Genomic DNA, 24,252 nt, shown 5'->3' with positions numbered 1-24,252 from the left:
AAATGTTATGCATATATTATTAATTACTATTGTATATTAAAACATCGTCAGCCTATGATTATCTTCACTCTTCACTTGTATTATAAACTAACTGACCCGTGCCACTTCGCTTGCGACACATAAGACGGAATTGGTAAAAAAAATTCCCCGTTTTCGTAGCTTGATGATGTATTGCCTATAGCCTTCCTCGATAAAAGCGCTAATTAACACTGAATTTTTTCTCAAATTGAACCAGTGGTTCCTGAGCGCGTTCAAACAAACAAACTCTTCAGCTTTATAATATTAAGTATAGTATAGATAGGAAAGTTTGTGGGGATAGATGTAGGTATGTTTTTTATTTTTTCACGAAAAAACTACTTAACGAATTTTGAAGGAATTGTACATAATTAATTATAACCTGGAATGTGACATACTTTTTACCCCAGGAAATCTTTTCTAGATAGAAGCTAGTACTGGGTATGCCTGTGTATGTAGTTCAAATCTCTGAAATCTGTACGTTCTTACAAGCACTGTTAATAAGATTCTCGTATATTACGATTCTTCACGAGTCTCTCAAAAAATTCAAATTACAACCTTTGCAAATAAAATATGTATATTAATGAAAATAATAACTAAGTGACAGGAAAACGTCAGCAATTATTAAGTTTATTTTAATTAAAAAAATGGTAAAATAAAAAGCCACAGTTCTGGTTGTCAAGGTAGTTAGCTACAAGTAAACCTTGCAAAGAAAAACTGGTTTTAGTTATCGATTTATAACATTGTGCATTCGTCATAAAACTCAAAAATCGTTTTATCCTCTAGACGGTCTTTAATTTAACATCCTGGTTTATTTTTTATTATTATTTGTAATAAGAAATGTCATCATTGCGACCACTTAATAAATAAAATAATTAATTAAAGAAAATAAATTAATCAAGATAACTTACCGATTCTACCACTATTATCTTCTTACATTGCAAATGTCTGTCTGTTTGTTACGCTTTCACAACTGAAATACTGGACTGATTTTGATGAAATTTTTCATGAGTATAGTTGAAGACACATAGCAGCAAAGCCTTTTCACAACACGTAATCTTACAGAATTTATATTTTTACGCGAACGGATCCGTGCGTGTCTGCAGTAATGTTTCTAATTATTATTTATTTACATTAAACAAGGTGACTTATCAGACTAGTTGGTATTTAACGTCTTATTACTTTTATTGTATTTGAATATTAATTGAGTTTGATATTTCCTTGTTCCTAAAATATGAATAATTTTTGCATAGGTGGCCCTGCCCTCCACTGCGATTGGAAAATATATTTATAATTATGTTTTCAGATGCTTTTTTTACCCATGCCTGGCCTATTGCAGGGCAAGGTCCTCCTCCCGAACGAGAGAGGGGCTAGCCCTGAGTTCAACACGCTGGCCAAGTGCCGGTTGGGGACATTGCATGCCTTCAAGAAATTGGAAAGAACTTTCAAGTATGGAAGGTTTCATCGCAATGGTTTCCATCACCTTTGGAGCGAGTAATATTTCGTTCTAAAGGTCTTAATGTATGTTTTAATAAAGATTTTGTCTTGAAATATTGTGATCTTAATTTTATTTATCTTCCAATCAATTTATCACATTCCCTCTAACCTACGTATCTCGTTAAACATTTATTGTGAACATTTAGATTTAAATATTGGTAAAAAAAATGAAAATATTGGACTTTGGACTACCTAGTATATAGTCAAAAACCGGATAGATAACCTAGAAACCACGTATTGACGTCACAAGCGAGGATAAATGTTAATCACCACAGCAGATCACGATCTATACCCATAAAAGCGAAAACTGGCTAGACCGTACAAATTATATAAAACTGACGAACAATCGCGTAGGAAAAATATATACAATTTTGTAGGCAAGAAGAACATCGTTATGGGCTTATATATATATAACTTACTAGCTGACCCGCGCAACTTCGCTTGCGTCACATAAGAGAGAATGGGTCATAATTTTCCCCATTTTAGTAACATTTTTTACTCGTACTCTGCTCCCATTAGTCGTAGCGTGATGATATATAGCCTATAGCCTTCCTCGATAAATGGGCTGTACACTGTACAGCTGTACACTGAAAGAATTTTTCAAATCGGACTAGTAGTTCCTGAGATTAGCGCGTTCAAACAAACTCTTCAGTTTTATAATATTAGTATAGATTTTAGGCGCTTGTACAAAACACATTTTAATCTTGTAATTGAAAGAGTGGCCGTGAGCTTTGCTAGCTCTACTCATAAGGCTCTACCCCTTTTCCGAACTAGTGGTAGATTCAATAATTGTACGGACTATCATAAGTGTCTATATTTGACCTAATTGAATAAATGATTTTATTTTGACTCATATCATAAGATAAGCGAAATTCATCATAGTCCATTGAAATGTCACAATTTGAGGGCCGCATATTGCATTTCTTAGAGGACGCAATTTTATTTTTGGAACATGTAGGGGGGTCTATAGAAGCTTAACTTGAAGTTTGTGGGGTCGCCACTCTTGTCCCCCGGCCGCCATCTTTTATTTTTTTAAATCTGTCCAAAACTGGCTTTATGCTGTGTGTCAATTTAAGAATAGATTAAAAATAGATTCTGCGAATGTGATTCTAGGATGCGGATACCCAAACCAGAAGACTACAGACTAATACCGATTTTATTAGATTACTTACCAAACATTTAGAGTAGCAAAGGAGGGGATGGCACAAAGGATCAAGAGTGGTCGAAGTGTTAGCTGTAATAAACGGCACCCCCACCTCTAAGATAAGATAATATAAGATATCATATTTGTAAATGTCATGCAAATCATCAATTTCATTTTTACTTCGGGGTCTCACGTCAAATAAAGGTAGTTTTAAATCAGGAAACAAACTGGCATATAAAATAACATCAAACACTCATTAACCAACAAAGTAGCAGCCTACGTAAAAAAAAAACAATCATGACGTCACAACATATGATTCAAGCTTCGAACAAGAGCATTTCATAATAGAGCAGCGCGGAGATACAACGTGAACCTTGAGTCTGATATTCAAGATCAAGTAACTAGTACATAGTATCAGTACGGAAGGAACAATTTGTGAGTAACAGTTACAGATATCGAACGTGTTTTGTGTTGTTGTGAAGTGAAACAATGCTGTGATAATTGTGATAAATAACTGATACGGAATTTAGGAGTATTTTTTAAATCGGTATGTTTTTTTGTGTTTCTGCGCCTGCGCATGTTTTTATTTCAACTGTTTTTTGTTGGTGTTTTTTTCTATTAGTTTGGAACGTGCTTAAATCAGGCTCAATAGGTTTTTTACATATTTTTGTTGTATACAGATGTGTTTATTATTAGTCGTATATCATGAATTGGTATAATTCAATTAATGGTTTGGAGTGCGTTTAAAAGTTTATTTTATGAAGGATATAATATACAGATTGTAATATCGAACTCATCAATGTGAGGCAAGATCTGGGATTGTAAAATCGTTACAGAATATTGCAGTCGGGGTCTAAAATATGTTCATAAAATATAATTTAATCATCATTATCATCAGGCTAGCCTTTCTTCCAAATATTCTGGAGTCGGTTTCCAATTTCACCGTATGCAGCTGGATACCAGTATTTAATAATACTTTTTTAATGATATTATAATAATCAAAAACCAGTATCTTGTTCAAAAATTATTAATACTAGGTTTAAAGTCTAAGGACTACAAGGTAACCCGAGTACAAAAACACTTTAAAATACCTGTCTACTAGTTTTTCATCTATAGCTGTGGACATTAACATATTATTATATATCTGTTGCACAAAAACATTTTTGCAAAATCTTATTCAAAACTGATTAATTTATGCAACTTCCTTATTCATATATTATACTTATACCTATACATTATACAAGCCAATCTAACTAATTAATATAAAAATAATTAATAAAATAAGTACATGAGTAATATTCATACGACATTTGAAGTATAATGAAGGGTCTCTAGATGAGCCTAAATAGGTATTTTTTAACCCATTACTGTCCCACGGCTGGGCAAGGGCCTTCTCCCAAACGAGGGAGGGGTTAGTTCTTGAGTCCATCACGCTGGCCAACTGCGGGTTGGGGTCTTTGTATCCCCTCAAAAAATGTCCTAAACAAAGTTTACATATGGAGGTTTCATCACGATGTTTTCCTTCACCATTAGAGCAAGTGATAATTATTTCTAATACTAAATATGTAGGTATATTGGAATGGAAAAACTTAAGACTGAATTAGAATTTAGGAATCTTTCCTGTGTTGAAATGTTTGTGTGATAAGGTTATCAGTTCAATCCGTCCTAATTCGTAGATAATAGTAACATTATCAATGTTTTGCGTAATTTATTTGAATATGGTCTTGCGCATTTACTGATTAATAGTTGATGGTCATTGTATGGTCAATCCTTTTGTTACAATTTATGGATTTTTATTTCTATAAATATTTTTCTTATGGATTGAAAGCAAACACTTGAAAAGGTATTACTACTGGCAAATAGACTGTGTCTGTCAGTTCGGGTCGTCATCGCCCAGATTCGAATTTTCAGATATAATTTGTGCTAGTATTAGACTACGACTAAAACTTCATAAAGCGAAAAATAAGCGGTATCAACAGAATTGGCTCCACAACAATCATTAGACTGAGTAGTTTACTCATAAAATACGCACATAGAACTATCATGATTCAGGAAAATGGGTTTAAATAATAGAAAAAAAAAACATTTATTGCGTGTTAATCATAGGATTGCGAGAATGGCTGAATCATAAAATCTACATAATTTCCCTACATTATAAAACGTCCGGGTAAACAATGAGTTAATCAAAGATCCTTTGGCAAAACCTCATCAAACGCAAACCATGTTTGTTTTATTTTTTATGACATCAAACGTAGTTGTCACTTTAAAGTCAATCCACCCAAGTTTAAGCACAGGACCACAGGTAATTCAAACATATTTAAATTCTATTAAATTAGGCCTTGATGACGTTTGAACACTGAACAGGTTATATGCCGCTACCTTTGTGCTTAGGTTGATTCCTACACGGGACAAACAAATGTATGATTCACAAATAACATAATACTGGCTTGGTACATGTACTTGAAATTGACCACAACTCTATTTGCAACTTAATATTTAAATTGCATTAACTTTAGTCGTATAATATCACGATTTTTAAATAAATATTAGTTTTGAATCATGAATTTCATATAACTTAGACTCATAGTTATTAAAATATTAATATTCTAATCATATATTATCTTAGAGTCGTGACCTACACTCAGACTACACGTTTCTGCAAAGAACTCACAAATTTCCGCAATTTTAAAGTTATATTAGATTTGTATAACGTTTAAATACCGCAAATGAAAATAAAGTTTATTGTTCGTTAGATTGTTAAAAACATTCTCTTATAACAGCACTCGAAGCGGTTATTTGTGTAATCTAGTTAAATTTAAACTCACAGAACGCTTTTGTATAGGATCTGCTCAGATGTTACAATTTTACCCGATATGTTCTGAGCCTGGATGTCAATTTATCTATATAAGTATGTTTATCAGTTATTTGGTTACCATAGTACAAGCTCAGCTTAGTTTGGAATCAAATGACCGTGTGTGAGTTGTCCAATGATATTTATTTATTTATTTATATGTACCTAACTTTATTTAGCAAACGTAGGAAACACCCACTTATTTGAACAGTAAGTTCATGTAGAATCAGTAATCCTACCCCTTGACGGCTAGCTAACGAGAAATTTTACACGAAAATCTGTTTAGCGCCTCTACCGGCCTCCTTAAGAACTATTTTGGTAGTACATTTTAAATGTCAAACTGTCGATACTACAGTCGACAGTACAGACTATACAGAACTAGCTGACCCGCGCACCTTCGCTTGCGTCCAATAAGAGAGAATGGGTGAAATTTTTCCCCGTTTTTGTAACATTAATTACTGGTACTCTGCTCCTTTTGGTCGTAGCGTGAAGATATATAGCCTATGTCCTTTCTCGGGTATCAAAATATCTCCATACCAAATTTCATGCAAATTGGTTCAGTAGTTTAGGCGTGATTGAGTAGCAGACAGACAGACAGACAGACAGAGTTACTTTCGCATTTATAATATTAGTATGGAATATGCTTCAGATTATAATTCCTACAAAGGGTAGGAAGAGCAATCACACAAGCACACTGGTATCATGGTGGTAGAAATACTTCAATTTGTATGCACAATAATATAGTAGTTATTTACAATATTATTTATAGCTATGATAAAGTATAAACAAATAAGTACGTTATGCAGTTATCTGTGTTTGAGGTTAATTGTTCAATGACGTTAGTATAAAGACAAAGTCCGATTATGATATCAACTCACATATTGTAATATTATGTTGTGTGTTCCTGCGAGTACACTTTAAAGAAAATACTAGTAGCATCAGTTAAAAACCTTAAATAGACAATCTCGTGTAACTTAAAGGTACAGGGGTTCAATTCGATTGGTTGGACATAAAATTTTTGTTAATGTGGTTTCTTCTCCGTGCAATATCCGACAATGGTTCCTTAATAAATCTTTGAACATTTTCGGAGAAATGGAATTAAGCACTCGTAACCATGCATGCTATTCATATTTTGAAAACAACCCGAGGAACGTAGAGTTAATTTATTACGAAAAATATTTCATGAAAATATTCGGAATAGGAATACTACAAAGTATATCTATACTTCTATACTAATATTATAAAGCTGAAGAGTCTGTTTGTTTTTTTGTTTGTTTGTTTGTTTGAACGCGCTAATCTCAGGAAATACTGCTCCGATTTGAAAAATTCTTTCAGTTTAAGATAGCCCATTTATCGAGGAAGGCTATAGGCTATATATCATCACGCCACAATCAATAGGAGAAGAGTACCAGTAAAAAATGTTACTCTCTTACGCATGCGAAGTTGCGCGGGTCAACTAGTCAGAAATACATTTGCAGTATCTGTTCAATGTGTTTGTAGGTATGTGCGTACATAATGTTGTTATTTGGAACTGCGAAGTGAGGACAATGACCTCACCGGCTCTCTGCAAGCGTAACGAAATAAAAAGAGTATTTACAGTAAGGGTTTATTATCTTCTTTTAGAGTTCCGTATTCTAAGCTTAAAGACACCGACACCTACCTAATAAAAAGTAAATTTACTGCCGTAAGAAGTCACAGCTTTAATTGTACTCGTATTTCTAGATCTTACAAAGCACCCACTGGTTTTGATTTTGAGTTCAGACATTCGTTAGTTACAATTTCTAGTGCTTCTGTTCCAGGTTTTTATATTGCGAATCTTAAAGTCTCTCTAGAGACTCTCTCTAAAGGGCTCACTGTTATTTTGCTAAAGAAGTTATCTCAGGTGAATTTAATCCATTACTGCTCCATACTTTATACCGGTGAAGACCTTTGTACTCTTTCAAGAACTACTATAAACCTTAGACATGTAAGATTTCCTCATGTACATATTTACCTACACAGTAAAAGCGACTGATATTTTTTTCACTCTAATTATAAGATTAAAGATTCGGCACTTTCGCATCACAATTTGACAGGCCCATGAACATCCTACTAAACAAGTTGTAATTATTTCGTTATAAAAAACTAAAATACCGTTTCTTCCTCATTCGTCCATTTAGAAACCGACAGTTGGACGCGCAGCGGGTATTTTGAACTCACAAAAAATAATGTAAAAACATTGATAAACCTTTCCTGTCAATCGATTAATGATGGGAAAGATTTTTTGAAGCAAAAAACTTTTAATATATCGACTAGCCTCTTATCAATTAGTCATATCAAGCGCTTACTGGTCATTACACAGTCAAGTAATATTTTAGTGGACGTTGGGTATGGGTGAATATTATGGCAGATCGTCTCCATGCTGTGGAGGTCGCTTATAAAGTTGGTCTCAGTCGATGCCATCTAAGGCAAGACCCCGAATGATAAGTATACCGACACTTATGTACCGACTTATATACGACACGGAACAAATCAAATCGGGCAAAAGGATCTCCATATCTTCTTTCTTGATTATTGCTGTGGTAACTTTTACAGTCAAAGATCGGATTTTTACTTAACAACAACAACTGGGTCTGACTTTTACATGTCCTCTAAAGCCACAAGGCAATCAGCTTTAAGCGTGTTCATCAAACTTGTCTTGATGAAGGTTTGACATGATCGTATACCGAGAAGTAAAAAACCCACACTAATGATTTAAATTCAATCGATCTGTCTGTACATGTGTTATGCTTTTACAATTAAACAGCTAGATCGAAATGAAGATATTCAAAAACCTGAGGTCTACTTTATGCGTCAGAAGTCACGGATTCGATCAATAATTGTTTCGGGTCCAGTCCTACTTTGTGCCCGTTGTTTCTATGTTTGCAAAGGCCCCCGAGACACAAGAGCAAATCTGAAAGCAAATCATAAAATAAAAAAATAACAAACTTAAGCTACATTTGACAAATTTAAGCTACTTCGTTTTTAGGTTTACACCTACAGCCTAGTAAATACGATATACAGCGTATGTCTCGTCGGTACAAAAACATTTTGTTATTCATGTATGCAGGCGCAGGTCGAGCATGCGTATGCATGTCTTGTTGTTTGTTGCTCATCATTACTCATTCCAATCCTTTTGTTCGTAATCAATACGACACGTATAGGTGATGGAGTAAACGTCGATGTTTATGAGTCCCTGGTACCATAGGTAAAGATAGATTTGGTAATAAGTTGTAATCCTGCGTAGGACATTGATTTTTGTATTTCAGGAAACTTTACGAGCATAGCTTACTATATATTTACTACAAATATATAAAATATATACTAGCTGACCTGCGCAGCTCTGCTCACGACGTTCCTACGCATTTTTGTTTTTTTCTGTCTGTTACAAAAACAATGAATTGAATTTGAATTTTGCGCCTGGCATCACATTTGGTGATTCATTTTCATATATAACATATATAAGATAAATAATATATCATAAGAAGATAGTTTTAGACAAGAAAAATCTGTTTATGGTTCCCATACATACGTGTAGACACTATGTATATTGTTATGTAAAAATCATAGCAAGGATTACCCCATGACGCAGGGCATAAAACCTTTTTAGATCAAAAACGACTACTTAGTCGAGAAGCGTCACCTTTAACATGGAAATTCCAATAGTCACGTTACCGTTATAATAAAAACTCACGTGTTTATTTTGAAATATCGACCAAAATGTGTGTAAGGAGATTATACATAACTGGTTATTTTTTATATCAAGAACGACCACAAAGAGGGCATCGACATTTTAAAATATGAGAAACAAATGACGAAACTTATTCGTCGGCATGTTTGGTATATTTGAAAGTGATCGCTGATTTCGTTGCTCCTATCATCGTATCACGTATTCTTATAGATACGTCATATTATTGTGTACATACATACACAATATCACCCGTGTTATATCGGAGTTAAGAAGGTATGTTTCGCTATCAAAAATGTTAGTCCCATGTACCAGAGGGCGAGCCTATAGCCATTATTGTTACTATAATTGAGAAACGTGCTTATATAAATTTGAATATACCAACAGCACATAACCCGGTCCGGATATCGGACCCGGCACCTCGTAATCAACAGTCGGATCGGAGTCAACACTACCGACTGCGCCATACACGCCGGCAAATATTTTTACTTCTAAAGCCACTGATCGACGGACGAGTAAGACCGCGGTTTTAAATACCGACGAACCTGGCTCGCGGCTCGTTGGTGCTGATCGATTAGCAAGCAAAACAGTCGCAAACATGTCTTGTTCCGAGTCTGAAGCCTTGTGTTATCTCGCCATAGGATATTACGCAGTTATGAAAAAAAAATAGAAAACGCCCTAAAGTTTGGGTTAAAAGTTGGATTGAAAAAAGGCAAGCCGAGTAAAAAATATAGCACGACGACGAGCCGCGAGCCAGGCTCGGCGGTATTTAAAACCGTGATTTTGCAATGATACACCGGCGAGCTTTACCGACGAGCCATAAAACCGCGGTCTTACTCGTCCGTCGATCAGTGGCTTAAGTCTCAAATACAAATATATACAATACACATACATACATACCCTACTCCCCGTACAATATCAGCGTATATCCGTACGATATCAGCGCCCGTCCAATGACGGTTAATCATCAACCTAAGATCAAAACTCCGTTAGCTGACACTGACACTTGGCCTATAAGATTCGATTCGGTGTGATGAAGCCGTTGATCTGCTTTTGTTCATCCGATGGCGCGTTGACGACAAGAAGGCAATAGCTTATTAGCGTTAAAGTTACAATATTTTAAAGTGTAAAATGTTTTATTTGTGCACCTTTTTTAAATATATATAAAAAAGCCCATACTTTGTGTGTTTTAAAAGCCTTATTTAAATGTAAGTACCAATCAATCATCATTACACCTCTATATAAAACTCTTCCGTTCTTGAGTGACTGATTGATAACAACGCACAGCCGAATCTACTGATCGTAGAAAGTTAAAATTTGGTATGAAGGTTCCTAAGAAACTGTAAAGGAGTACTAAGAGAAGATTTTAGGAAATCCCCCCCAAGAAGGTGATAAATTGCCGCGCGGGCTAAGTCGGGGCGAAAAGCTAGTAAAATAAATCTTAGTTATGTCCTGATTATTGTAATGGGTCTATAACTGTAGTTTAAGTACTTGTTTGTTCATCACTTTAATCATTTATTTTATTTGTTGTAGAAGTAGGTGCCTATATTGTAATTAATTGCTTATACTTACAAGTGGCGTAATTATCAATCACAATGTAATTGATAGTTATTAATTAGCACATAGCTAATTGATTAGGATTACATTCTATTAATAATATATATTAATGCTAAGGTTTGTGGGGACGGATGTTTGTGTATTTGTTAGTCTTTCACGCAAAAAAGATTGTAAAAATTACTTAAACTGGATGTATCTTTCTTCGTTTACTGTGCTAATATTTTATTTGTGTAGAAAAAAAAAATCCATGTCAAATATTTTTAAAAATTGTCAGACGAAATTAAAACTAGTAATGATGTCTGTAATAAAATCGCGCAAAAAGTAGTATTTTTTAGATCAGTAGGTGAAAGTTAACTACTTTAATTACTGTCAGTCAAAAGTTAAGGATATTCCTTGACATCATGTTTTATCGTTGTTGAATTTAATAACAAGTGGCCGACCTCGACGTAATCAGTCTGTAGCGCGATTCTCTATAGTCAGTACTATCGAGTATCGAGAGTTTGACATTTAAAATGTAGTGTTAAAGTTCCTAGGGCTACTGATAGATGCTGATTAGGTTTTCATATATTATTTTTTTCGTTTGTCGATAGTCGATTTACTCCTAACATGAGTCAAATTCGATTGAATTTTATTCGAGCTAATGTCAAATCGAGCTCTTAAATTCTAAACTAGTTTGATTGAATGCTGGCTTAAAATAAACTGATTGGGTATTTAAATTTTTGAAGAGTTTAAAATAATAAATTTAATTTAATAGGACGATTTGATATTAGTTCGAATCTGATTCAATCAAATTCGATTCTGTCGTAAGCTTCAAGAAAGAAGAATGCGTGAATTGTTAGTCACAGTATTTTTTTATGAAGTTTATTAAAACTCTATAAAAAAGTACCCGGTAATATAACTTTATGTTACAACCGCTATATATTAATATGTATTTGGGTGGGTGAGTCTTGGATGTTAAAAACGCGATTTTTTATTAGGAAATGTAGAATGACCAGCTTTAGGTAATACCGAGGAGTTTTTATTAAAATCTAATAGCTGTTAAACACGTCTGTAGTGAATATTTCGTATTTGTAGTTCGTAGTTGAATTGGTACATAGTGTAGAGTTCAATAGCGTGTAGCCTTCCCATTAATTATTTATTTTATAAAAATAGAAAGAAACTTTGTCAAAGAGTAAAACTGGTTTTATGTTAAACTCTGAGAGTCCATTAAATATCTATAAATATACATACATATGGTTATGGTACCTGGTGAAGGACGACAATAAGTTGAAAACACCATAAAATTAAAAATACCTCTTGGACAGGTTAATCAACTGTGTAAATATTCAGACAGAAACAGCAACTAAAAACCATATTTATCTATATCTCACTATCAAATAATAGAGTATGTTTTTCTTATCATGAGAAGTTACCTCTCTTTTGGCTAGTGGACAAAAACGTTAGTAACATTTAGATTGTATTAGCAAATTATTACTAACTTTATCTACATAGTTAGTCAGTCCGTCACATATTTCTATACAAACTGGTATTTAGATTTTTGCGGTCTTGATGTCAATCAATTAGTTAAGTAATTAGGCTAATGATTGGAATTAATTAGGACATATTGGCACCATTTAACGATTAACTATTGATTATGTAGGAACGTATTGTGGAATTACCACCATTACAATAAACGATTTTGCTGTTCTTTGATGATATACAGAGCCTTCTTCTTCTTATAGGTGGCGGGTTTCCTGTTTGTTTACCTTTAAAATGACACGCAGTAGACCTTAAATTTTTGAGGCACTTAGCACCTTTGCCACAAAACAAACAAGTAAAATAAGAAAAGGGTTTATTATCACAGTTCGGGCTTGACCTCTCGTCTCATGTAAACAGATTCAATGACGTACATTTTGTTATTATTATCAGCTTCGGTAAGTATTTATAATAATACATTGATAATTTTGGCGTAAAATTACTTTTTACACTTTGTTTCAAAAACTCAACTTTCCCAGACTTAAAGATTTTGAACTATCGCGGCATAATGCTAAATTGCTAAACGGATCTCAAACACGATGAGAATTTTATATATTACGATACCTTATTTGTTACTCGAGTCCCCCAGACTGATATTTGAATTGAGCTCTCTATTTACAGACTATTTCAGCTTCGAAAAAAACATCATACTAAGGATTTCACAGATATTGCTTGTTTTTTTATTCATGTCTTCAGAAGCAATTTACCGAAATTAAGTTATGAAAAGTAGAAGCGAAAGTACATCGTTGTATGCAGTTTAGAAAATAAAGTTTCCCTGTAAGTGCAACCTTTTAACCGCAATGTCGCTGTATTTTATACACGGATTTCATAAAAGTGAAGAGCACTTTTGTAAAACGAATTTACGTGGAGCTTTTTTAAATTTCGCAACGATGCATCGATAGAATGGTGATTGCACAACTTTTATTAAGTTATGTAACTTTATTTTACTTTTAGTATTTAATATGTTAATTGTATTATTGATTTATTACTTTCAAAATCGCTCCTTGATTATGATATTTTGGGTCACGTTTCCGTGTCATATTGTTGCATTATGGACTGTTACATTTTATATGAACATTGCGTGGCCTCAGGTCCCTGCCTACTCCTATGGAAAGAAAGTATGATTTTTAAAATGTATATAACTAAGAATGTGTAAAGGATTTCGAGAACTTCCATTTTTTAATTTCGTTTTATACAAGCTCATTAAAACTGACTGATGAAGGAGTAAATGATTGAACATGGCTAATTGCCATGTTCAATCAATCAACGGTACTAACAAAAGAAGTAAATATTTCCTGTAATTATATTTACCAAATCTAAGTAAAGGGCCCGAAGCAGTGCTGTATTTGTACGATTGCCCAGAAATTTATTCTTATTACGCAAACCGACTACAACATTTCAAAATACATCGTCGATACACGTAGCACAATTACGTCAATTTTCTAAAGTCTAGGAACAGATAGTGATCTAGACGCGATTATGTTACACGTGACTGTCAGACCTGACTTGACCTGAGATAATAAATTATTATTGTACAGTAATCTTCTCGTAGGTTTTCCTGTGTGAAATATTCATGGATTATGAAAGATTTGATTCATTGAAATGCCTTTTGTACTGTTATCCTTTTAGATTAAATAGGTGAATTATTTTAGTTGTACGCCATAAATAGACATTTTCATATTTTATTTGGGTGGTTCTAATATTCATAAAATGTATACTACGAAATCGCTTTTGCATGGGGCCTGTTGCTTAACGAAAACTTACAAACCAGTCTAGATTAGCACAGATTTTTCTTTGCTTTCTATACACATAAAAAATACAATATATGCCTAGCGATTGCAATTCTCTAAATTATAGTGACAAGCAGCATTTAAATGCGTATCGTAATAAAGCAGACTTTATACAAACAGCTTACAAGTGACTGATGTTTTTCTTTACTGAATTGTATGGGTAGTGATAGACTGCAACATGCTTAATGAGTCGGAGTAATAGGAAATTGTTGTCGTAGGTCACTCGTATAATTGTTGTAAATAAAAATCTGCATAATGTCTAGCATACAAAGTCGCAAAACATGTTTAGCAACAACTTAAAGTGATTTTAATAAAATCACATTGTTTTAGTGGTTGCAGTTTTTTGTGTTTTCTGCTTCATAATATTTATGAAATTAGTTATGTGAATTTTAAACATTTTAGCTAAATCTCAAGTAAGCATAGGCCGATTTTATTGCTTCTAAAATCTAAACATAAGGTTCCCACTATGTCGTAACGATTAATTTATCGTTGGACGACTGTCGTCTTAAGCTGCTCCCATTACAACGATTGTTTGTCGTCAACATTTTTTTTGTTTAGTGACTGTCGTATCTAGCCGGCCCCACTCTCACGATAATCAGTCGTCGACAGCAGGTCGTGTTGTTCTATAATGTGAACTCCTCCATTTAAACATATAAGCCACGACACCTCAAACTACACGATTATCTGTCGTCACGACATAGTGGGAACGGGCCCTTACCCTAACAACGATCTAAGATCACTATTGATCACTACTTGGATCTTCTATTATAAGTTAATTGCATACCTGTATAAAAACCTAAAATTGAAATTTATAACTTAATTTACCCTTCGTTACGATTGACTACATGAAATACCCGTCGAAGCTGTTGCCCATCCCTGTTCTTTAATTAATCTTTCCTATCAGAAATAAGCATGACTGTCTTTAAAGGTCTCGTATTTCTCAGTAATATTGACCACTGAACCACTTCGCCGAAATTAATTCAATTTATTATTTTCCGGAATCATTGAAGATAAAATCATGCATAGTTTATCAATATTTCCTTCCTCATAATAAATAAACGCTAATATAAATATTTATTAGGTATAAATATATGGCGTATATGATTAGCTAATATTAAAAACGCGAGTAAAGACGTGTGTTATAGTCTTTAAAATTATGTAAAGTTTTAGGCTGTTCGAAGGCCGCTGAGCTTTAGTGTTGAAAGAGTGACAAAATTTTCAAGTTATGCTAGGATATTGTATTTGAGAACTATTTTTAAATTTATTTATATAAAGTGTCCATTTGCTTGAAGCTTAGGACCACGGTGTAACACCACGGAAAGTATTGTCTAAGTATTGTCTTTTTACAATTGTTTTTTTTAATTTACTATATAGCAGTAAAAGTTATAATTTTTAATATTTATTTCGTTATGTTCAATGAAGGAGCCGAAGTATTAAAAAGTCGTATTAATAAACGTATTACAACTTAACTAACTTCTATCTATAAATCTATTTTTGTATTTGCTGTGTTCTAGTATATGCAATCTGAAACTTGTATTTGGAGATTTACGTATACGTCTATGAAGCTGTCTTTTAGATTCAGAACAAGCTTACGCCAGCAATTTGATAATCACTGAATTAGTTATGCTCTTTCTCTTCAGCGAGTTCATTGACCCTGTGGATCGACTTTAAGCTCAACAGAACGTTATCTGTAAAGGTATTTTAAATATTGTCAGGCAATCATTTATTAAGAATTTCGTTTTCTAGGCTATGCCTTCCTCTATGGGAAATTTGCCTGATTCATGTACGAATTTAAACAACGAAATTAGACCTCAGTAAAAACCAGTCTCAGGGTAATTTACTATAATTATTTTGAATTTAATATTTATTTATATTTTTTGATGTTTTAACGTGATTCTGAAAATAATAATTGGTATATGAGTAGTTAAATAACATAATAAAAATAAGGATTTATTCTAAGTGGTCATTCTATGTAAATAATATTATATAATTAATTTGAATTAGCTTTAAAGGCAGTGTGAATTTATGTTTGGGTGTTTATTTTTCTAAAACAATGGCCGATTGAAGTCTGGGAACTACTCTAGATGCGATTACTAAAATTAAATTATTTCAGCAACAACATATATTTACATACATAGACACATACGTAATATTATGGCCGTAATAATATATTGTACCAGAAGATTTAGGCAAAGGTGTTTAAAATACATCCACGTTTCGTCATTAACAATGTTACTCCCATGTTATAGAGGACAAGCCTATTGCGATATTCAGGGCACGTTAACAAATTTCAAGCTACTATTGTGATACATACTCGGACTAAGATAAATTAGAAATTACCAATAATACTTTGCCTGACCGGGCATCGAATCCGGCTTTAGAACTCGGCTACTCTACCGACCGTGACACTGAGGTAGTCACTTTTAGAATCTTAAATGCGAATCTGATAATTTTTACTCGCTTGTACGCTACTTATAGTATTTACTAGTAATTGAATCTAACCGAGAAGTAATGAAGGGAAACTTAAAAACGACAACTCCCGCACTAAGAATTGCTCTTGTGTCGCAGAGTCTCCTACAAGCATACAAACAACGGACGTCAAGTACAACCAGACTCGAAACAAATGTTTGTGGATCGCACAATTATTTGTTCCGTGTGGGAATCGAACCCACAATCTCTCGATGCACTGATGGCGTGGCGACCACCTTAATTATTATACTTTATATTCTGCAATTCTTACCAGCCTACTTGTAATATTGATATCCTTTATCAATTTTAATATAATCACGTAATACTGTACTTACATAACATGGAACTGATTACGTGAACGGATAAGTGACACTTAAACGTAAGTGCAGTAACAGTTGTACAGTTAGCCGTGGACTTTGGCTCAAACCAGTTGGACTGGCTGTAAGTGGTGATTAAACGAGACTGTATTCCAATGCAAATGAAACTGGGTGATAGCCTCGACTTTGTTCTGTACCATTAGGGTCTTTTTACGTATTTGGGGAGTTCGTTATCTTATTTTAACTTTGATGATTGTTGATATTCCCTCCGAAGTGTTTGAAAGACTGAAAAATGATCATTAAGTTACCGTTTCTGGGGTACATCTAGCGATAGCGTTTAAAGTCATATAAAAAACAGTTTGTATAAGGGATACATTTTAACTCGACAATAATTGATCTAGGCGTTCTCGAGCCTTTAGTTGCAACCGTAAGATCAGGTTTCAAATTATCTGTGAGCTAAATTTCATTAATACCCAGGTCTTTTATGTGAATATAAAAAATAAATATACGGACATATTGTTTTTAAAAATAAATATTATATTAGTAAGCATTAATTATTATTAAACCAGGTTTAATTAAACTATGTTTCTATCTTTCCAGGTGTTAATACTAGGGCATCATAATGTACGAGTGTTTCCTAGAAATCGGCTTCGAAGCCGAGCTGAACACTGAGGAGAGCCCGGAACTATTAGAGTTAGCAGAGGAACTATGCAACGAACACCAACATACCAGGGGGGCAGCGATAACGGAGTTTAGAAAAATGATATTAGGTAAGACTCACATAACTCTATGGTGCTACTCATAGTAGGTTTTGTAATTGAGTTATCATTAGATTTTAGCTTCAATGCCCAGTAGCGCAATTCTCTACAGTCGGTTCAGTCGAGTATCGAAAATTTGACATTTGAAAGATACTGCCAAAATATTCCCGTATTCTATTTATTATACATTACTGCCAAAATAGTTCTTACGGAGCCTGCTAGAAGTGCTTATTAGATTTTCATGAAATATTTCATAATAGGTAGCTGGTTGTCGGTAGTCGATAAAGGTAGAGAATCGAGCTAGTGGTTGATTATTATTTTAATGAGTTTCTGTTGATATATAGTTTACGATTATTAGTGGGCGCTCTTTATCGCTTAGGACTGCATAAATTACAATACAGATTCACTTTGATACGAGTATATCGCTACAAAAAAGCAAAGCTTAAAAAGACAAACGTGACAGGAAATCTTTTTTATAAAAATAAAATAAATAGATGTAAGTTTTTACAGCTTTTAGTCACGTGTTATAACACGTTTTCTGTTTCTTATTATAATTAAATGCAGAACTTTTTGCTCAATATTTTAATACCGGTTGTCAACCTATGTTAATAATTATTGTGAATAGTTTTCCTGTTAAAGTAAATATTTATTTTGTGAGGATAAACAATAAGTTGTAAAATATAAGACATCAATCAATCGCATTACCATTGTTTCTTTTGACGTGCAATGTGACAGTTTGTCGCAATATTATCAGCGATGCTTGGTGAAGCGTGTATTCGAATCCAAGCTTGAGTAAATCGTTATTAGTAGTTTATGATATAAATTGTTTGATAGAATTTGGGGATTACGGACGTAAAATTATCATTTTAACCGTTTAAACATGATTGGTAAAATAAAAGAGTATTGCTAAATCTGGTTCAGTTCCCACACGAAATAAATATCGATGCGATCAGAAAAATATTGCATCACAATATATATTATACACGTAACATATTTACTTCCGTTTTTTGTATGTTTGTCAAAGTTCCCCTAAACAAGAACTATAGTAGTTTTTTAATTAAAAAACTGAACTGAAACTGAAGGAAACTATATGTTTTTTAACTTAACTAAATAAACTTTATTCATTGATAAATGTACATAATCAATTAACATAGCAACATCAATTAGAAAGAAACATAAATATTTAAAACAAAGTTTCTATGAATTTTCATGAAGATATTCTCTGACGTGAAAATACGTCTTGAACAAGGAAGGTATCCGTGTCGAGGCATAATTGAACATAAAATATTCTTATATTTATATTATTACGAGAGAATTTACGTTTATGTGCTGTGAAATAATGGAGCTACGAGACTTACAGTTATTTATTTGTGGGTAAAGTAAATAATTTATAGTCAAGAACTTGAGGTATACTTAGATGTACCTAGAACATTACACAGTGCAGTATATAAACAAGTAGACTATAGACAAAATATTATAAATCAGAAATATTTTTATCTAAAGTTACACTGAAAATATTTGTGCATTTTTAGAACGTTCCAATTTTGTAAATAATACAATATAAGTATGTTTATCAGTTATCTGGTTACTATAGAGCAAGCTCTGCTTAGTTTGGAATCAGATGACCGTGTGTGAGTTGATTGATACCCTTTTGAAATGTTACATATTACAAAAATACTCCTCACTTCAAAATTATCCAAAAAATAAAAATGGATGCCCTCAATAAGGCTTTGTTTGTATGTTATTTTTTATGTAAATTTGTAATAACTACAATATTTGTTGTTTCAGATCGAGAAGAATGCTTCCCTTACAGAATGGATGATGAGTTTTTATTGAAATTTCTACGAGTCAGAAACTTTACAGTACCTAGGGCACATAGACTGGTAAATATCTTGTTTAATTTGTTTTTCTATTTCGGGCAGGCACCAATAAAATTTATAGAAAAAATTGCAAGGATTTGTTGGCGCCGAAGTGCTTACCCAGTGCATGCAGAGCTATCAAAATTATTTTTATCCGTACGTCCGTAAAATTTAAGTGACTGGGAAAGAATAAATAAAAAAAGGCGCCCATAGCCAGTTATGCTCACCGGTCGGTCAACGATCTGTGGGTTAAGCAACCGTTAGCGCGGTCATCCCATAGATGGGTGACCGCATAGTGGTATTTGAACTGGGCGTCTCCGTGCTTCGGAGGGCACGTAAAAAGTCGGTCCCGGCTGTTATCTACTAAGGTAACAGTCGTTAAGCCATGTCAAGGCCTTCGGGCGGCTTGAACGACTGACACTAGGTTGACCATACGATAAGAAGAAGAAAAATATAAAAAATCTGTTACAAGCAAGGACATTGCTTCCCTATACTAAGACCATCATTTAATCTTCATCATTGTGTTTAATGACACCCCTGGGAACGTCCACGATCTATGCTTTATTATTTTCACGGATAAATGTTTAATTGATTACGGTTCACGTGATAAATGAGTTTTCATGGAAATTGGGTCCGAAAATATATTATAGTTTTAACAGAGAATTTTGTTCATTATATTTACATGGTATTATAATAGGCATGCAGGTAAAAAAATGTTCCTAGTATTGAAGAATACAAATTATGCAGTATATCTCTGCTTCTATTCGTAATCCATATTATATACTATTATTTCCATGTAGTAGGTATATAGCGAAAGTATATAATGTCAGTAAGATGATTATAGGTACTATCGATATAATTTTCTAGGAATACTTAATTCAAGCCGTAGGATTACACATACTAGTAGCACACGTGTGTACCAGGACAGCATACGATTAAAGAGATTTATAAAAGTTTTCTTTCTTCCACAGTTAGTTCGTTACTGCGCATTCAGAGAGCAGTACGAGCACTTATACAAGGGAGTAGACCTTTGGGACCTCATCAAAGTTAAGGATGCATACGAAGGCACTATGCTCGATCGACCAGATATTGGACGGCTATCTATATTTAGATTTGGTAAGACAAACAAACCTACAGTCTATTTTCCAAATTATATAAATGTCCTTCCGCGAAACTCTTTGAGATAATGAATGATTAAATATTTCTTGTTAGTATTATTTTTTAATTATAATGACGAAATTGAATAATTTTCAAGTTTAAGAAGGCTTTAACTATGATTTTCCTCGCTTTGTATGAATACAAAAGGATTTCAAAAAATTAAAATAGTTTCTATAACCCTTATTGATTTCAGGAATGTGGGACCCAAACGAGTTTCCAGTGGAAGAGCTAGTCAAGGCTGGTATGGCGATGATGGAGATTGGAGTGAGGCAGCCAAAACTGCAGGTCATCGGCACCACCGTCCTCGTAGACCTTGAGGGCATCACACTGAGGCATGTGGCCACATTGACACCAACCGTCGCGTACCAAATCGTTTGTTTGATGGGGGTGAGTTGACTTTTAGTACTGATTTTCCTTTGTTTCTGGGGTACGCTACTAATAAGTGTATTTGGGTCATGAAACACATCTGGTTAAGGAGATACATATTTTCGTTTCCAGCAACAACATTGTAATAAGAGACTTCGTGCACGGATAAGTTCCAGTAAAAGACTTAAATTTATCAGCGTTTGTTAAAGCAGCAAATATTAGTAGATTTGAACACATTTCTGGTTAAAGAGCAAATCTAAATCTAATCTATGCTATGTGTTCCATTACAAAATTCTTTTGAATGGACAGTGATTTGTTTAGCCGTTATTGCAATTATGTTGCAAATTATTAGTTTGATGCAAGGACGAAGCAATATTAATCTAGCTATTACTTACATTGTAACTCAGATAAATCAAAATTATAGAGGCTTTTTAAAGCAAATTCTTACTAATTGAAACTTAACGACTTTGATAGATTTATGTAAATTAGGTAAGCAATAATTGCAGAAATGCTAGTGATCGTTCCTAGGCAACATTTTTGGTTTGAACCTATTTGTTTGCTTAGTATTTAGTGTTATTTAATTATTTTATAACAATTTCAATAACAAATCAGATTTTGGTCACGCTACTAAAAAAATATATTGTTGGAGATAGTATGTGGGAAAGTAGATTTTTATCGTTATGAAGGGGGATTTTTATCGTTATCCCTATAAAAATCTGAATGTATCTACGTTTAAGAAACGTTTTCCTATATTATTTCCTTTTAAAAGAAAACTGACCATTTATTTTCTTCACCTGTGTTATAATGTGCCATGAACCTAGATATAAATAGACTATGTACTAACATAATGGCACAGTCATGTAAACAAATTACATTCTTGAGAGCACGTCACCGCGCCGTGAGAATGCACAATGATTGTCTCACTACTATTCACAAGGCGATGAGTGACGCGCGTACTAAGTTATACTAATTGAGGACTACATATTATGTAGACTGACATATTTTATTATAGTTATGCCTATTTAGAGGACTAAGGTACAGTTGCCGCCAAATAACTTGAACAAATTCGCTATATCATAAGGAACGATTTCTAGGTCCGCTTTGAAAGAATAACAGAGCGCGACGGCTAGGGCTATAGCGCATAGCGCTTCGATCGCTTGTTTGGTAGAACAGTCAACCGAGAGTCCTCCGCACTGGGTCTACGTTTAGTTTGCTTTCTAAAATAACTACTTGTGTTCAAGTTGTTTGGCGACACCTATATCCAAAATCGCTAACTCTGATTTGATGTTAATATAAACTCTCGTGAATAAAAAAATATTGAGCCTTAATTCTTTTAATAGGTCATTCGGACTATACTTTGCAATTTAATGTTCTGCTTGATATGAGAGAAACTTTTAATTATAGTATTATTTTCGGCGTAGATATATGTACGTCAGATAGTGGACCAGTGAGTTATCTTAAAACCGAATATTTCCAATCTTAATTTCGGATAAGAACACAGGCTAAATGATGGCTTTTGCAAAACTTAAATAAGCCTAGTTAATTAAAGACTGCAACTGACCTCTCATCTCAATCTTAATAAAACGTCCTTTTTCAACAGGTAGCAGTACCAGGGCGCCTGCGATCCTGCCACATAATCAACTACTCCTGGATCCTCAACACATTCTTCTACCTCTTCAAGAAGTTCATACCGCGGGACGCCTGGGACCGGATACACTTCCACGGCAACGACCTCAAGTCCCTCCACCAGCATATAGACTTGGAGTGCCTTCCTCCAAGGTACGGAGGCACTTGCAGAAGTTCGGCAAGCTTCGGCGTCTGGTTAAGTAAGGTTAAGAAGTACAGAAACGAACAGTTTGATAAAGAGATGAAGCAAATTGGGTATTTAATGAAAGAATAGATTTAAAGAGTTTTGTGCTCGAAATCAACGAATACAATAAACTTTTTGTTGTTTGTATGATTGCAGTTACTGGTCAGATTTGGAAATATATTTTTTTAACGGATAGCTACGTTAATGACAAAGGTGGGCTATCTAACAACTATGGCGAGTAGTGGAGTAATAAATTATTAAGTGATAGTGAAGCCTTGAACATTGACCAGAGAGACAGATAGAGCTAGATTACCTTAATTTTTAAAACCTAAGCATGGAAAAACGAAGTAATGATGCATTGGCTTCGTTGTTATAAAATATTATTTTGTTTGTCGGTCACAGCACATCTACTATATTGTTAAGTCGAAATGTATAAGATTTTTCAGTCATAGTTCATAATGTAACTAACGAATTATACATAAGGGATCGGGCTGTGATTTTTAACTCATCACAAAATTATAGCAAAAGCATTTAATGCTTTTAAAGGTGGTTATTATCATTAAGCATTAATTAATAAATGTTATTATTTAAGCACAAAGTTACCAATGTGTATATATTTGGTTAGGTTTTGTCATAGTTTAAGTACACAATCATAATAATTAATTTCAATTGTCCCTGTCGAAGTATGACTATCGCAATGATATATTTAGTATCTATTATTTTTTTACATTTTTTATTATGAGTTTTTACTAGATCTTGCATTGTAACACTGATATTAACTTACATTGTAATTGTTGTTGCACAAATTAAAAAAAATAGTTAAACTGAATTACAAAATAAATAACTCACTTATCACTGTTACGCATTTTTTTTAGGGGATTTTTTTTCAAAAATAAGTAAAATTCTTTTCGCATTATAGTATGTATGAACTTGTAATAAAATCTTCTTCCCCGACCTAATATTATACGATAATATTTTTTAAGATTTGATGGGTAATGCCCTCTTTTTTTTATAAAACTATCGTACGGTATTTAAAACCATTTTAAGGCCTAAAGTTTAGTGACACAATTGCGCAATATTCGGCGCCGAACTCTCTGTCCGATACCGTTTCTATGTTATTTGAGTTCCATAAGGCATATCACCCAAAGTAACGACGAATTTACGTACCTCCCGTCACTTAAGGTTCGGCAGGTGGATCGCTACACTAAGTGGAGATAGTAGTACATAGCAGAGGGTACATAAAGTTCCTTATGTGATACAACTATATAGGAAGTAAGACTATTATTGTTATTGCTCAACACGGAACGAGTGCCTTAACTAATGTATTTATTTATGCATAAGGTTAAGCTTGTGATACAAAAAATGTTTGAGAAGGTCATTTGATGGGATAAATTTAAAATATGCGTAATTATTTTTACAATATAAAGAAATATAATTTTT

General features: G+C 33.6%; 1 protein-coding gene across 3 annotated transcripts; it reads left to right on the top strand.

The window, feature by feature from the left end:
• The first annotated feature begins 2,987 nt into the window (after nt 1–2,987).
• Nucleotides 2,988–24,252, top strand: LOC142978945 (clavesin-2-like). Of its 3 annotated transcripts, none has more exons than XM_076123593.1 (6): nt 2,988–3,203; nt 17,462–17,631; nt 19,408–19,502; nt 20,450–20,594; nt 20,830–21,023; nt 22,603–24,252. In XM_076123593.1, the coding sequence occupies exons 2-6, from the start codon at nt 17,484–17,486 to the stop codon at nt 22,900–22,902; spliced, it is 882 nt and encodes a 293-aa protein (XP_075979708.1). In that variant the 5' UTR covers nt 2,988–3,203; nt 17,462–17,483; the 3' UTR covers nt 22,903–24,252. The 3 variants fall into 3 exon arrangements, with proteins under 3 accessions (XP_075979708.1, XP_075979709.1, XP_075979712.1); XM_076123594.1 differs by having other exon boundaries at nt 2,998–3,091; XM_076123597.1 differs by lacking the exon at nt 2,988–3,203 and adding an exon at nt 16,967–16,985.

This window comes from Anticarsia gemmatalis, chromosome 15 (genome assembly GCF_050436995.1).
Source record: "Anticarsia gemmatalis isolate Benzon Research Colony breed Stoneville strain chromosome 15, ilAntGemm2 primary, whole genome shotgun sequence".
Taxonomy (NCBI): domain Eukaryota; kingdom Metazoa; phylum Arthropoda; class Insecta; order Lepidoptera; family Erebidae; genus Anticarsia; species Anticarsia gemmatalis.
The sequence above is the reverse complement of the archived record's forward strand: the minus strand, read 5'-3'. Positions and strand labels throughout refer to the sequence as shown.

Coding starts and splice junctions, on each gene's coding strand:
- LOC142978945 (XM_076123593.1), top strand. CDS start 17,484: ATGTACGAGTGTTTCCTAGAAATCGGCTTCGAAGCCGAGCTGAACACT. Junction 17,632..19,407: donor GTTTAGAAAAATGATATTAG/GTAAGACTCACA, acceptor TTGTTGTTTCAG/ATCGAGAAGAATGCTTCCCT. Junction 19,503..20,449: donor TACCTAGGGCACATAGACTG/GTAAATATCTTG, acceptor TTTCTTCCACAG/TTAGTTCGTTACTGCGCATT.